Source organism: Peromyscus californicus, unplaced genomic scaffold, assembly GCF_007827085.1.
Source record: "Peromyscus californicus insignis strain IS unplaced genomic scaffold, ASM782708v3 Scaffold_4__1_contigs__length_199733344, whole genome shotgun sequence".
In the NCBI taxonomy this organism is placed as follows: Eukaryota; Metazoa; Chordata; class Mammalia; order Rodentia; family Cricetidae; genus Peromyscus; species Peromyscus californicus.
In genome coordinates, this window is record NW_026294562.1 from 119,163,612 (window position 1) to 119,180,089 (window position 16,478).

The window sequence follows — 16,478 nt, forward strand, 5'->3', positions numbered from 1 at the left end:
CTGGGGACTCCAGAATGTGACATGGCCTTCACATGCAGCAATAGCCCCCTGTATAAATGTGAACATTCAAGGGCATATGCTCCCCTGGAGGCCAGACAGACAAATCTATGCAACTCCTAAAGCCAACACTCTCAACCAGTATTCTTTGTCTGTTCAGAAAAAAATGATAAAAATTATTGGAAACTTGGAACTGGGTGAAATAGGACTCAAACTTTTGATGAAAAATATCTAGTGAAAACACAGTGACTGCCTGTTATTTGAAATACACAAACATATTCACTTTTACATCAAATGCACTTTCGATTATGTTACAAGTTTGTGGCCCTTTTTCTGAATGCCATGTTTCAATTAAACCATTTTACAGCATTTTGCAGAAAGCAGTATAGGCCAAAATACTTCTAGGATAGAAATTTTGTTTTTTCGACTCTCTCTGATAAGTTTTCTCCCTATCTTCATCTACACTGTTATGCTCACCATGATGGCGAGGTGCAGTCAGCAGGTACCTTCTTTTGAGTATTTCACACAAGGACTGATTACCCCAAAATGCAAGAAGACATGGCTACAGCCTAGGGTCTCTGACTTTTATTTCAAAGTATCAAATCCCTTAGTAGCCTCATAGGAGAATGGATGCTCATTTCCTAATAGATTTTGTTTTTTTTTTTTTTTAAATCTGTGGTTGGTATGCAAAATGAATAGAAAATCTCTTAATAAAAAAATAAAATAAAATAAAATTTTAGACAAAGTAAAAAAAAATCTAAGAAAATTGCAGTCATATTTCAAATACATTTCAATTTGTAACAAATTCTTTAGAGAATCTATTCAGAATATTTTTCAACATTCTATGGAGACAGACTTGGGGAAGTTCTTAGAGCACCACTTGAAATCATTTGGAAAGAATTTACAACACCCATGACATACTTTTTTGTCAACAGAAAGAAGTTTATAATCTACAAAATAATTTGGTATATTTATTGGTATAGAATATATTTTCCAGAGGTGGCCACAGAATATTTCCTAGACCACATTTTGATCCAACAATGTGATTTTAACATTACTTCTTGGGGAGGTTTGATCAAATAGTTATCTTTAAAACAGAAAAAGGTAAAATTTAAAATTCATCCAAATAAGTTCATATTATTCCTAACAAAATTCAGGTCACTACATTTCCATGCTTAGAACATGTTAATGAATGTGTTCAGTGAAGTTTATATAATAAATTCCTTTTGTTGCATGAGAATATATCCCTCATACTTGATTTCTGCAGTGTTTGGATAAAAGTGTCATCTCTTAGTTACACACACACACACACACACACACACACACACACACACACACACACACAGTCATATGCCAATGACAAGGAAACATTCAAGGACATATGTTATTGGATAATCTTTCATTGTGCAAACGTACAGTGTCCTTGCACAAGCAAGACAGAAGTGACATCTCTTCATGATATCACATTATGGGACCCTCATCATGTATGTGATGGCACATGGCCACATCTATAGGTACATGTGTATAAAAATATACACTCAAAGTCTTCATCAAGAAATAAATAAATGATGAATGTAAAAACAAATATTCTAATAGTGGAAGCAGAGCCAATTAAAAAAAATACAGCCAGTAATGGTGGCACACTCATTTAATCCCAGCATTTGGGAGGCAGAGGCAAGCAGATCTTTGTGAGTTTGAGGCCAGCCTGGTCTACAGAGTGAGTTCCAGGACAGCCAGGACTACATAATACCCCATACCAAAAAATAAACAAATCAAAGAATAAGTAAATTTCTTTGTGTTGGTTTTGATCAGTTTGAGCTACGTTATTGTCAAGTTCATACCACATCCTCACATATCACGTATATGTGATATGTACTTGTGAGGTATGTGTGTATGTGATATTTGCATGTGTGTGGCATTTGTGTGTGATGTGTGTGTGTGTGCCCACATGTGCACCTGAGTTCATATTGAAAAAATTAGCTAGTATAATTAAGTGCAGACTACTACAACCCTCCAGAAGAGAGGAAACAGTATGTCATGGACCCAGAGAAGTTCAGTGAACAGTGCCACACTTTTCGCAAATATGCACATCGCTCAGTGTCCCACACAGGTGGCTTTTTTTCAGGAGGCTGTGAAGACACAGCTGGTAAAGATGAAAGGTTGTTGAAGGCTGTTCAGCTTTATGATGGGCATCCTGAACATCGCTGGGACCTGACAGGAAGTGACCAATTATAGCAAGAGTAGCTGGAAAGACTACAGCTCACGGCCTGTCAAGATTTGAAGGGATTTTGGAGAGAGCAAAACCATGATGGCTAATGTACCGTGTCAGGAACACCTCTCCACAGGGAGCATGTTAAAATGAGCCCAGAGTGAACTTATTCAACTTTTATTCTCTTCCACTGCTGCTAGGACTCATCAAGAGAAAGGGCCACTTTCTATATGCCAAGAGCATGACAGGGTTAAGGTTTCCAAGACGCATAATAAGAGGCATCTGAGGTCCTGAACTTGGAGAGAAGTTAAGTTTGGGGCAAATGCATGACAGCTTTGAGGGACACTGAGGTCCTGTGCTCTGGAGATAAGAGACATGGTTTGTGTTTCAGGTCCAAGTAAATCAAAAAGGTTAAATTCCTAGCTGGAATGGGCTTCTAGGAATGAGGGAGCAGTGAGTGAGGGCGGGGGAGTAAATGGAGGCAGCTGGGGCTCTCCTGTAGCCCAGGCTGACCTCAAACGCTGGCAGAGGATGATCTTGGAAATCCTGGTCTTCTCGCCTCTACTTCTCAAGTGTTGGGTCTACAGGCCTGTCTCCATGCACTTGACTCAGTTAAGGGTTCTTTCTCGGAACTCCACAAGGACAGCTCCACACACACACCAGTAGCCCTGCTGTAGCCTGGAGTGAGGCACATGCCATTTTAGGGGACTGAGTACCAAGGTGGCAGTGGTACAGAGCAGAGCTCAAGGATGAGTGTGTTCAGAGACAGATCAGGGACACTGGAGGGCAAGGATTGAGAATTCAGTCTCCAGAGTGAGGATCTGAGTCACAATGGTTGGCCTCGAGATCTACCACCTACTAGGGCATTCCAAGCCACCAGCTTAAGACCCCTAGAAAGAGTGGAGCACACTCATGAGCCAATAGCTCAGAGGTAGGTGCTTCTTTTGCTTTCTGACCTTCTTTGAGAGGTGACACCGGAGGGAGCCCACCGCATAGCAAGTGGCTGGCTGGACAGCTAAATCAAGAGTTATAGAATAGACAGGGTGTCAGGGGTCCTGGCTCACAGGAGAAACGAGGGTTCTTTCTTGTTAGTAACATTTCTAGCTTTCCTGGTTGTTATGTTTTCTTTTAAATCGTGTGTGTGTGTGTGTGTGTGTGTGTGTGTGTGTGTGTGTGTGTGTGTGTACACGTGCATGCACACGCAGGCACAAATGACTATGAAAGCCAGATACCAACCTTGGGTGTTGTTCCTTAGAAGCCATCCACCTGGCTTCTGAAACATGGTTTCTCACTAGCCTGGGGCTCACTGATTGGATTAGTTGGCCATTAAGTCCCTGGGACCCACTTGTCTTCACCACCCACACTACCAGGCCTGGCTTTTTATATGAGTACTGGGATCAAACTCAGCTGTGGTGGTTTGAAAGAAAACGCCCCCCCCAAAGGGAGTGGCACTATTAGGAGGTGTGGCTTTGTTGGAGTGGGTGTGACCTTATTGGAGGGAGTGTGTCACTGTGGAGGCGAGCTTTGAGGTCTCATAGATGCTCAAGCCCCACCCAGTGTCTCATGACACTTCCTATTGCCTGCAAGATGTAGAACTCTCAGCTACTTCTCCTGTACCATGCTCCCTGCCAGGATGATAATGGACTGAACCTCTAAACTGTAAGTGAGCCACCCCAATGAAATGTTCCCTTTACAAGAGTTGCTGTGGTCACGGTGTGTCCTCTCAGCAATGGAAGCCCTAAGACATCAGGACTTCAGGCTGTGCAGTCAGCTCTTTACTAAGCCATGCTCCTAGCCCCTTGCCAGTTATCTTCATCCTCCCACTTTAAGCAAAAGCTAGAAAGAAAACAGCTCTTGGACACTGGCTCCTTGCTAATTTATTCCTTCAAAAAAAATTCTTAATGCTTTAACAATCCCAAGTTCCACTTCCCCTTCTAAGGAGAACCTGGCTACACACACCAGTTATCTCCTATACCTAGCCTGGCCCTGCATGTCAGCTATCCACCCATCATGGGGGTGAACGTGCTCTGTACCGGTTCCTGGCCCAGCAGCAGGCATGAACAGAAACATTTTCTTAGGATGCATCTTACTGACCATCACAGCAGCTATAAGCAATCCTAGGCGGCCTCGTCCTATGACACTGATTTCTACGTAAGATTGCTTCAATATATCCATTCTGCATTTTCTAACTTATTCCATATTAACCAGTGAACCTGTTCCTCTCTTGATGAAGCAAATTCTTAGGTCAAAGATACTGTTTTAGTCACTATAACTCCCAAATATAAAAGAAAGAAAAAGCATAGTTTTGCTATTGAATGAATTCATCCCTTTTAGATTTATGCTGATTTGCATATATGGTGTACATGTGATCATACCCTCCACAGTAGACCACGTGTCTATCTCTTAGGAAGGGGTTTGAATACCTCCTAAACACGTCGCAGTGCAGGGCGTAAAACCAGCATACTCCCAGTCGTAAGTCATCTCACTGTCCTTCTCCTGGAGAGGGCCACCCAGCTCTGGAGACATAGGGCTCTGGTCACAGGCTTCAAGGAGGCAGGGTCGCTCAGTGGGCGGCTTGGGGCCTTCGCACTCTTCCTCAGGGAGCTCAGTCTCAGTCTGTGTGAATGTGAGGAGCACCAGACACCTCACCTCACGCATCTGAATGCCCGGCCCACAGGTGGTGCTGCAGGCCGACCAGGGTTCTGGGATGAACCTGAGAAACACCAGAAGCCAGGAGAGGGGGTCACATGAGGTCCAGAAGACGAATGCTATGGTTCTGATGACTGTCAATTATTTGGTTAACCTGTTTTGAAATCTTACAACCGACAGAGAGAATTCTTCATTAAAGACACACTAATTTTGCCTCCACACAAAAATCAAAGTTCCATGCTAAGACCAGTGTAAAGCACTACAGTGTGTCTTAAGATGTAATAAATAAGCTACCATTTAGAGATAATTACATGATTTCATTTCAAGAGGGGTATTGTTGCTAGTCTTTAATCAGCCAGTTTACAAAGGTGAACTTCCGCTTCGTAACGGGGGGAATAGTGTTGAACCTTCTCGGGATTTGAGAGCTCAGCTGCAGGGTAAGGCAGATGTGTGTGCGAAGAGGACAAGGCTGTGATGTCCTCCTTTTGTGTTTAACAGATACTTGGGCTTTTAAATGTTCCTGAACATAGGTGGGGGTGCACAAACTGGCCAGAGAGTGAAGCATTCATTCATGAAGGTTGCCAAACTCTCAAATCAAACCCAGCTTATTATAGCTGTTCCTGTAACAGCCCACCAGCTACAAATGACTTTTGTAGTTTGACACTGTTGGTGATGAAAGAGGACAATATTTTGTGACACAGGAAAATTAAATAGAATCCACATTTTAGTGTCGATAATGAAAACCATACCCGGGACACGGCCACACGCTCATTTGTCAACCTCTCATTTATGCCTGTTTTTCTGCTACTGGGCAGAAGTGAATGTTTACAACAGATCATTTATTCTTTGTAACCTAAAATATTTACTCTCTGGCCCTCTTCAGAAAGTATGTCTAACCCTTGCACACATTCATTAAAACTTAGACTCTGTCGGGACATGCATATGTAAGACACTCCGACGCAGTCCTTTGTATCACAGGACAGTAACAAGTTGATGGAAGGGTGGGGACAGCTTAGTGGGTGAAAGTCCTTGCAATATGAACCTGACAATCCCCAGAACCCACATACAAAGCCGGGCCTGAGACTGGGCTAGGAGCCTTAAAACCCAAGTGAGTTTGACCCCCAGAACCCACGTACAAAGCCGGGTGTGGTAGTGGGCTATCTCAGCACTTCTTTGGCCAAGTGGAGAAGGAGGATGGCCCAGAAGCTCACAGGTCAGCTAACCCGGAATATGCAGCACAGGGGCAGAAACAAGTGAGACTCTGCCACAAACAAGGAAGAAGGCGACTCCTTCTTGACTGCTGGAAGTTATCCTCTGAGCTCCACACACACTCTGTGACACGCATGCTTGTACTTATCACACACAGACCACCCCCACCCCCACCCCCTACACATATGCACATGTATACATACACACCTACACACAAAAAGATGAATAAAAATTAAAAGAAAATAAAGTGACAAGAGAAAGAATTCCGTGACAGATCAAGTTTAGAAAACTCTGCATTGAGTAACGTCACTCAGCAGGTGTATTTACTCCAACACCACCCCTAAGACTATGATATTAGACTTCACACTATACACTAAGTGAGATAAATGCAATGTGAAGCACTGTAGAAGCGGAACTCAGGACTCCAATGTGTCAAACAGTGTCCATCTGCTAGATAGCCAGGAGAAGCTGCTGCTGAGGTGCCAAGACGCAGTTCCCACCATTAATTAATGTTCCAAAGCTACGATGACTCTGAACAGTGTGCTTTCCAAAGCTTCCCAAATCCTGTATGCAGTGACTACTGAGACACTTGAGTGACTCCTCTGGCAGCTCACAGCAGTGCTGGGGTGTGGCTTACTCTGTCCTTTCGAGGATTAATATCTCAGTCTGATAACCCCCAAGCTTCCATTTACCTGGAAGTCTCTTTTCAGAATTCACCAACTCCACTTCAGACTAGCTGGTGCTGAAACTATTTTCTGCTGCGAAATACGGAAACTCGGCTTCACTTGAGGAGCTGTCTCTGAAGAGAACTCTTGTCCCTGCCTCCAATGCCGCTGCTGCAGACATGAGCATCTCTTCTCTCAAAACTCATTGATAGTGCCCTTTAAACAGGTAAGACTCATGTATACACTATGTCCCATAACACGGATGATTAAAACCGCCACTTTTAGGGTCACAGGAAGAGGGAACTTAGGTAAGCCAATATTGAAGAGAATCGAGACAGCAACATGAAACAGAAAGTGTTTACAAAAATAAAATAAGGAAAAACACATCTTGAAAAAGTGAATTGTGTTCCAGGAAGACGTGATAAAAAGCCTAAAGGGAGCATAGTAGCTTCCACACATATCCCAATGCTGGAATCCTCGGAATATGTGATTATACCACAGTCTGCAGCAAGAAGGACCCAAGTGAGGTTACTAAGGTTATAAATTTAGAGATGATCCAGTATTATCACGGTGGAAAAAGTGAATTGTGTTCCAGGAAGACGTGATAAAAAGCCTAAAGGGAGCATAGTAGCTTCCACACATATCCCAATGCTGGAATCCTCGGAATATGTGATTATACCACAGTCTGCAGCAAGAAGGACCCAAGTGAGGTTACTAAGGTTATAAATTTAGAGATGATCCAGTATTATCACGGTGGACACAGTCTCACCACACGGGCCTTCAGAGAGAGGAGCTTCTCAGGTAGAAGTCCGAGGGGTGGCAGGGTTGGAGGTGAGGGGGCCTGTCTGAAGGCCGGAGCAGCATTCAGTTCTTGCTGCTGGCTCAAAGGTGGAAGCCGCCACATGTCACAGAATGAAAGTGGTCTCTTCACCTTGAGGACAATCTTCCAATAGGCAACGAAGAGCTAGGGGTTTCCACTCTACAACCCTACGGTAGGACGAAGAAAAGAAAAAGAAGAAGAAATAGAACAGAAGAAAACTTTCATGAACCCCAGAAAGATCTAGACTCAAACATCTCTGACTGGGCTAGCAAAATGGCTCCGTGGGGAAAGACACTTGCTGCCAAGCCTGGCGACCTGAGTTCAATCCCTGGGATCCGTGGGGTGGAAAGAGAATCAACTGCAAGTTGTCCTCTGACCTCCACACTCATGCTGGGCACATGCGCACGCCCATGCATAAACACACACAAAATAATAAAATGACAAACGTTAAGCCTTTAATGTCTATCAATATTATTGGCACACAAGTCGTATCTGGATTTGTTTTAGAGAAGTACTCTAATTTTAATTATATGGAAAATATCCAAATAAGCAAATATCTAAAACACTGGAAGAATCGCTGCCAACAAAGGGAGATAAGGCAGTCTGGTATAAAAGTAAAATAAAAGGGTAAAGAAGGAAGGTATAAATATCAGGGGGAAAATGAGCAGAGGCTGGGCATGGTGTTGCACACCTATAATACCGGCATTTGGGAGGTGGAGGCAAGAGATGGTGCGTTTGAAGCCAGCCTGGGCTTTATAATCTGCCCGTTGACAGATTGTTGTCTCAACAAACAAACAAAACAATTGTTCTCCAGTCAAAGAACAAACCTAATAGACGAGGTATCATGGTTTTAAATTTATCTGGTAGTTACAAAACATAAAATTTAACTGAAAACTTTGGGGAAAAAAATTTCAATATATAATTAACAAATATATCATGCATAAATATGAAACATAGATATGTAACATAAAATGGCCAATTTCCCCAGAATTCAGCTAACACAATGTGCATCTTACATATATTATTTAAATAATCATTATATTACCTCCTTAATTTTATAAGTGAGAAAAGCCAACCCTTAGAGATATAAGAACATTTCCATAATTCTATGAGTTTATAAATGAAAATTTTATGCAAAAATATGCTGGTCTGATGTAACTAAGGCTGTGAAATGCTGGGTAAAAGCCCAGTAAGATGGCATGGCAGGTAAAGATGCTCCCTGCCAAGGCTAACTTGACCTGAGTCAATTCCTAGGTCCCATACTGTGGAAGGAGAGAACCAACTCATGGAAGTTGTCTTCTGAGCTCCACACACATGTGCTGTGGCACATATAGGTGTGGTGATATTGTGTCCCCCAATATATTGTGCACCCTAATAAATTTATCTGGGGTCAGAGAACAGGACAGCCACTAGATATAGAGGCCAGAAAATGGTGGCCTTTAAAGCCTTTAATGCTAGCATTCCAGAGTTTAAAGTCACACTGGAAACAGCCAGGTATGGGACACACGCCTTTAATCCCAAGAAGTGATGGCAGAAAGCAGAAAGGTATATAAGGCCTGAGGACCAGGAACTAGGGGTTTAGCTTTTAGGCTTTTGAGCAGCACAGTTCAGCTGAGAGTCATTCTGGATGAGGACTCAGAGGCTTCCAGTCTGAGGAAACAGGATCAGCTGAGGAATTAGTGAGGTGAGGAAGCTGTGGCTCGTTCTGCTTCTCTGATCTTCCAGTGTTCACCCCAATACCTGGCTCTGGGTTTGTTTTTATTAATAAGACCTTTTAAGATTTGTGCTACATATAGGCTCATGCACACACACCAATAAATAAGTAAAATTTAATTTTTTTAAATTTGAAATGTTGGGGAGCTTCTGACCCCAATGATCTGAACAAATTGAAAGGATAGCCTCCACCCTGGAGCACGAGACTCAGAACTGCAAAGACTGTTGCTTTCCCCAGAACTGGACTATTTTGGATCTAAATCTCTAAGGTTATTAGAGTTGGGGGCCAAAAAGACCCAAAACAACCCTAAAGTTTTATAGAAGACTGAGAACAGCCATGAACATCTTCAAGAGAAGAAGCAATTATAGAGTAGGTGTTTAACCTGATAGAAAAAAATAGAATTAAAAAGTTAAAATTGGGAACTGGAGAGATGATTAAATAGTTAAAAGCATTTGTTGCTCTACAAAAATAAATTTACCGCCATGTGGCAGTAGTGTACACCTTTAATCCCAGCACTCAGGAGACAGAGCCAGGTGGATCTCTGTAAGTTCCAGACCAGCTTGGTCTACAGAGCAAGATCCAGGATAGTCACCAAAACTACACAGAGAAACCCTGTCTCAAAAAACCAATAAATAAATAAATAAATAAATAAAAATAAAATAACTCGCAGGGTGGTGGTGGCGCACGCCTTTAATCCTAGCACTCAGGAGGCAGAGGCAGGTGGATCTCTGTGAGTTCGAGGCCAGCCTGGGCTACCAAGTGAGTTCCAGGAAAGGCGCAAAGCTACACAGAGAAACCCTGTCTCAAAAAAAAACCAAAATAAATAAATAAATAAATACATACATAAAATAACTCAAATAATATGGTACTAGCAATGAAATATTAACTCACTAATGACATTTAAACATCAAAGTGGGGACATTTGGGATTATTCAACTGTGCTCAGAAAATCAATTAATTTTTAAAAAGAAATTAAATTATGCTAATTTTTATAAACCATATGGTAATGTAAAACCCTCCATGAACCAAAGATCAGCACAAAAAATATTAAATGGGGAAGGATATTTTCTCCAGAGATACTTCTTCAGTGTTAACCGAGAGAGAGAGACGGCAGCTTTAGAGCGGCTGGCGGGAAGGGAGGTGGACAGGGAGTTTCTGAAAGGCCACTTGATGGCAGAAAGGCCTTCAGCAAGCTTGTCTTTTCATCCAGAATTCTCACCCCAGCAGGGAGAGCCTCACTGGAGAACTAGAAACTTGTTACCTGAGATTTGCTGGAGTTTCATCTATCACAGTAAATTAACTAGAAGCAAGTCACAAACAACTAGAGATCCTTACAATGTACAACAGTAAGGATTGCACCGTTTTCCTGGTTAGTACCTTCAACTGCTATTGCCTCCAGATAAAGTCCAAGCTCTTTACTGAACCTGTGCTACCACCAATGTCTGCTCCAGTCTGCCATTACTGACCTCCTCGATCCTTCAGACCTTTGTCTATACACAGAGATTCCCAATATCCAGAAAACATGGGCCAGCCACCAGACACACATCCATGGCCTCACATATCTGCCACGCAGTGTTTCTGACACCTTTGGGACATCAGGATCACCAAATCATCCTTCCCAGGAAGCCATCCCTGACACCTAACAATTCCTAATGTTGTCTTATGACACTGTGGCGGTTTGAATGTAATTGGCCCCCATAAGCTCATAGGGAGTGGCACTATTACGAGGTGTGGCTTTGTTGGAGTAGGTATGGCCTTGTTGGAGGGAGTGTGTCACTGTGGGGGGTGGGCTCTGAGGTCTCATATTTGCCCAAGCCATGTCAAGGCTTCACACCATTTCCTGCTGTCTTCCTATCAAGATGTAGCCAGCACCACGTCTGCCTGTATGCCGCCATGCTCCCCGCCATGATGATAATGGACTGAACCTCTAAAACTGTAAATGAGCAACCCCAATTAAAAGTTTTCCTTTCTGCCGGGCGGTGGTGGCGCACGCCTTTAATCCCAGCACTCGGGAGGCAGAGCCAGGCGGATCTCTGTGAGTTCGAGGCCAGCCTGGTCTACAGAGTGAGATCCAGGAAAGGCGCAAAGCTATACAGAGAAACCCTGTCTCGAAAAACCAAAAAAAAAAAAAAAAAAAAAAAAAGTTTTCCTTTCTAAGAGTTTCCATGGTCATGGTGTCTCTTCACAGCAGTAGAAACCCCAACTAATATAAACACCAATATACCATGATACAGTGTGATCTCAGAATCCCACAGTATAACTTTGGATGGAAGAAACCTGAATCCCCGTCAGCTGGCGGGAAACTGAAACCCCTTCTCTAGTACAGGCTGGGCCTCTTTACCCAAAATGCCTGGCACCAAAAGTTCCTCAGATTTTGAGTATTTTTAAGTTTCAGAATAATTGCATACACGCAGGTCTGAAAACAAATTCACTGGTTTCCTAGGTATCATATGCATGAAACCGGAAGGTATTATGTAGTTTTAGGTGTATCTGAATTTTGCCTACAGCCTATCATAGGCCATTGGGTAACCTGTTGGTGCTTATACATTCTCAGAGTTTGGGTTATGTTGTAATTTGTACACATGGACTAGAGATGCCCAGCTGCTATGACAGTCCATCAGATCTCTCTCTGTCCATCACTGACTAACTCTGAACCGGGCCAGTCTTTAGTCTTTCCACACCCTGGCTTACACGGCCCCCAAATGAAGACAATCATAACACCTAGGACACTGCAGATTAAATGACTATAATCCCCACAAGCACACTTAGAATACGATCTTCCGCCAAAGAAGCCCTCTGTGTTAGCTGTGGTTAGAAGAGCAGATTCCTGAAACACAGCCTGAGTCGGTTTTAGCAAACACAGTTCCCACTCACAGCAAAGACAAAATAGCAGCGAAGAAAACGTACAGATGTCTCAGTCCCAGGTCTTTGGTTTTCATATATGAAAAACGGGAGCCAGGCTAACAAAACCACTGAAATGTTGGGAATCCCATAGAAGTGTGGGAGGCTCCGGGGAGGAACTAAAAAAGTTCGACGGCAAATGAAAATGCAATAGCCGTATTGACCGAGGACACATTCCACAGCCGACAGCCAGGAAGGTCAGGACAGCCGTTCCCTCGGCTTCATTTCAGAAACTCTAATTTTTGTTAATTTTCCTAATTAAAACGAAGTTTGCCTTTTGAACACCCACTCTCTATGTAAATTCAGAGCTCGGCCTTGGTAAACCACAGTGGTGGGAGTGTTTATCTTTTCCTGGCTGGCTTGGCAGGCTTTCCTCGAGGGATGTGGAATACAGCTGGGACCGTCCTCTCGTTTATTGTCAACAAGCAAGCAGCCCAGACCACAAAGGACAGTTGTCAGAAAAGGGGGGAGCTGGAAGCTGAAACATGTTGCCATTTTGTTTGGAAATGAAGGCAATGAACAGAATCAGAAGCGGCAGGGAACTAAAACCTTCACAGCAGCCAGCCGAGAGCAGGCCAGCAAATGCCAGGCAATGAGGAAATACAGGACTACTGCACAGAGACCTCGGAGCGGGAGAGGCCAGGGGTGGGACAGAGGCCAGGCAACAGGTGCAGGCAGCTCGGGGTTCCACAAAGCGAGGAGAACCTGGAGTCCCTTCAGGAGCAAAGAGCACACCAGCTTTGATTTGTGGTTGAGGGAAGAGGAACCCTTATCTAAGTCAGGTGGCGCTGGCAGAAATGCAGGCTTGGAACAGACCTGGGAGGAACCCACTCTAGCCATGGTGTTTCCATTCGTGCTGTCCACTAGTTCATTCCAATGAACAGTGTTTGCTGAACTTTAAAGGGATCTGAGGGACTCCCTGTCCCATTAGTTCCCAATTTTTATTCACAGGCTGCCCTTTGTTTTCTACTGCTGTGATAACACACCAGGATCAAATGCAACTTGGGAGGAAAGGGTTTTAATTTCCATGTCCCCATCGGAGTCTGTCACTGAGGGACAAAGTAGGAACCCAAGTAGGGCAGGAATCTGGAGGCAGAAACGGAAGCAGAGGCCATGAAGGAATGCTGCTTACTGGCTTCCTTTTCAGAGCTTGCCCAGCTTGTGTTTTTATACAACCCAGGACCACCCTGAAGGATTAGCAGCCCCCCTCCAGTGGGCTGGGCCCTCCCACATCGATTATTAATCAAGAAAATGTCACATGAGCTTTGCGACACACCAATCTGATGGGGGCATTTTCTCAACTGATGACTCTAACTTGTGTCCAGTTGACCAAAATCTAACCAGCACTTACCGCTCGGAGGAGCCCAGAGTTTTTGTTCAAAACACAAGTGATGCCGAGTAGGGCAGCACTTGGAAAGAAGAGGTTCATCAGTTTAAGGCCAGCAAAAGCAACAAGACACTCCTGACTGAATTCATAGATAAAATGTGGACTAGAAATGACCAGAGTCTGGGGCTGGGTAGGTAACAGGGACTGTTCAATAGGCACAGAGTTCCTGCTAAGAACGATGAAAACACTCTGGGCAGGGCAGGCAGCAGCGTGGATGTTCTTGGTGATGCTGAACTGTATGCTTTCAAATGGTCAAAGTGCCAAGCCTTGTGTTTGAATGTAAAACCATCGGAAGAGGAAAAATGCATTACTGTTGCAAAAGGAAAAAAAAAATGGTGATACACCACTTCCAATATGCCTGGCCCAGAGATTATTACAACTTTTGTTTGTTTTTAGATTTTTGAAAAAGGGTCTCACACCGTAGCTCAAAATGGCCTTGGAACTCACTACATAGCTCAGGCTGGCCTCAAATGCAATCCTCCGGCTTCAGCTTCCTGAGTGCTGCGATTAGAGATGTGAGCCACCAGGCCCCGCTCCATTACACCTTAAAAAATAGCCCAAAGGAGCTTGATGGAAGTGATCTGAGGACCACATTTTAAACTTATCAGTTTTTTAAAAGCTTGTTTCCCTTTTAGAGAGAGACACACTGAAGTGCACAAAGGTGCTCAGATACGATGCACTGTGGCCAGTGTGGAGGAGCAGGTGCAGTAATGATGGTGTAGAGAAAGCAGTGTGGCCTTGAGGAGCTCACTGTGGACACGTGGGGCTTCTTTGTTCACTGTGACACCCTTCTGCGTAGGGTTGAAATTCTCTGTAACAAAAACACTTTCAAAAAAGATTCAACTGGAGTGTAGGTCTGACCACAAGGGAAGACTGAGAAAGGGGTAGAGGGCAGTGCCAGCCTGCTGTATGTAGGTCAGTGTGGCTGAGGATCCCATGCAAGCACTATGCTCTCTTTGATGCTGTAACTGGTGGGAGGGGGGCATTCACCTGCAGCATCCACAGTTCCATCATCAGGCCAAGATTGAGCTGAAGTAAGCCAATGCTCTTGCCTGGCATCACCAAAGGGAGCTAAGTAATCTGCACTCCTCTGGGGTTCCCTGCTGGGCTGGATCATGCTCCTGAGGCACAGTGACAAATGGGAGTGTCCAGACAAGAGGAACAGGTTGGTAAGGGACTGAAGACAACAGCATGTGAAAAATGCTGAGACACTAAGAACGATGGGCTTAGAGAAGACAAGTTCTTAGGACCTGTGACAGGTTTCTCTCAAGTTAGGAAAGCAAGGGATATAGCACGGGGACGTGTGTTTCAGAAAGTGGATGTTAGGAGGAGCTATAGTTTGGATCAAGAGGAGAACGTTACTTGTTCAAGTGTGGTAGTGCCGATGGAGCTAGAAGCAGCGTTGAGCTACAAGTAAGCCCTTGTGTTGTTCAACTGCACTGAGCTGTGTCTCAATGGAGTGACCTCCAGCCACTGCTGAAGGTGCGTAATGGTTATACAGAAGAGGCCCAGAGTGCTATGGAATGGGAGACAGGCTCTGGTACTATGAGAATTGGAGCTGAGAACCACCATTATGAACTGTGGGCCGTGTGCAAGGCTTTGCCTCTCTACTCAATTCTCTTTGTTTGTAAAAGCAGCAGGTTGGAGTTGACATCTCGGGGAAACAAGCCAGATGGCTGTTGAGATCCCTTTTCCTGTCCCATCTGTGAATTGCTCTCTTTGCCGCTAGCCTGTCAGCACTCCAGACTCAACTGCCCACTGTGGGATCAGCTGTCCTGTCCAATTACTCCAGTCCGTCACGGGTGCTGCTGTTCTGATGGGCTTCTTGGTGAGACATCTCAGAGTCTCTTTGCCGCCTTCTTCTCTCTGGGTCTCTCTGTCTCTGCCTCAAGAATGTTTCTGTGATTTGCTCTTGATTCTGCAAGTCTGTTGACACCATTATAAGCTGGCCCCATCACATAGCATGCAGACAGTAGCTGCTGATTTCTGAATCAGAATGGACCCTGGAGAGTCAGGCCCAACCTGCCCGCTTTCTACAAAGAAAAATGAGCCACCAGCACTGAACAGTGAGGTCACATGGTTCATAGTGGTGGTTCATAGCTCTAGTACCACACTCTTTCTGTTCCTCCGTGTCTCACCAGCCCTGGGACTTCTTCTCAGGCCACCCTGGTATGTTTCAACATCATTAATTTTACAGAGATTGGCCATGACTTAAGCTCAGGATGATTGGTTTATTTGTACAATACTAGGATGATCTTCAGTTAAACTACATGTGTGCACATCCAAGAACTATCCCCACTTGTCCCTGCAAGAGAACAAGGGTCTGCTTTGAGTTAGAGAACACAATCTTTTCCGTGCTTCTCACACATACTGCCAAAGCAGGACTGCTGAATTGTGAAATAAAGAGAATTCCTAGCCAGCTCAGGCTCTCTGGAGTCCGTAAATCCAGGTCGTTGGGATACTAAATGTATCGTTGAGCTCCAATGAGCACAAAAATGACATACATCATGTAAACTGGCTGTGCCCCGATTATGTCCATAAAAGGCCCTGGACTCACTTAGGTTCTTCTGTGGCTGTTCTGGTCTCTTCTAGTTCTTGTGCTTGTTTCAGCCAAGGTAATTTAGCTTCCACTGGACTTTTTTCTGAGAGAGAAAAAAGAAAGTAAACAATGAATTTTATTACTATCCATCATTAAGGACTTTGATACATGCTTGTTATTGACTGGAGAGTTCATTAATACGGGGTTATACTTTCCAAATACACAGTACATTTGCTTCTGGAATGAATAAAATTCCTGCTATTTTTTTAATTAACACATTACAGAATGCAACCAAAATGATCCCTGTTATAATGAATGCAGTTGAACATCCAAAAGTTAAACATCCAAATGCCTTACATAACTCAACACCCCTTTCTGCTCCTTTTAT

General features: G+C 43.9%; 1 protein-coding gene across 4 annotated transcripts in view; it reads right to left on the reverse strand.

The window, feature by feature from the left end:
- Adamtsl3 (ADAMTS like 3) overlaps positions 1 to 16,478 on the reverse strand; it is a 296,131-nt gene that overhangs the window by 77,627 nt on the left and 202,026 nt on the right. For 3 of the 4 annotated variants that reach the window (XR_008212849.1, XM_052712357.1, XM_052712358.1), the window contains exons 15-16: positions 16,109 to 16,193; positions 4,630 to 4,919 (exon numbers count right to left, since the gene is read on the reverse strand). Coding sequence is in view for 3 of the 4 variants with exons in the window: in XM_052712357.1 (XP_052568317.1) it covers positions 4,630 to 4,919; positions 16,109 to 16,193 (375 nt within the window). In the remaining variant the exon portion in view is untranslated. Of the gene's footprint in view, positions 1 to 4,629; positions 4,920 to 6,760; positions 7,717 to 16,108; positions 16,194 to 16,478 lie in introns of those variants that run through there. The other variant, XM_052712359.1, reaches the window with a different exon arrangement.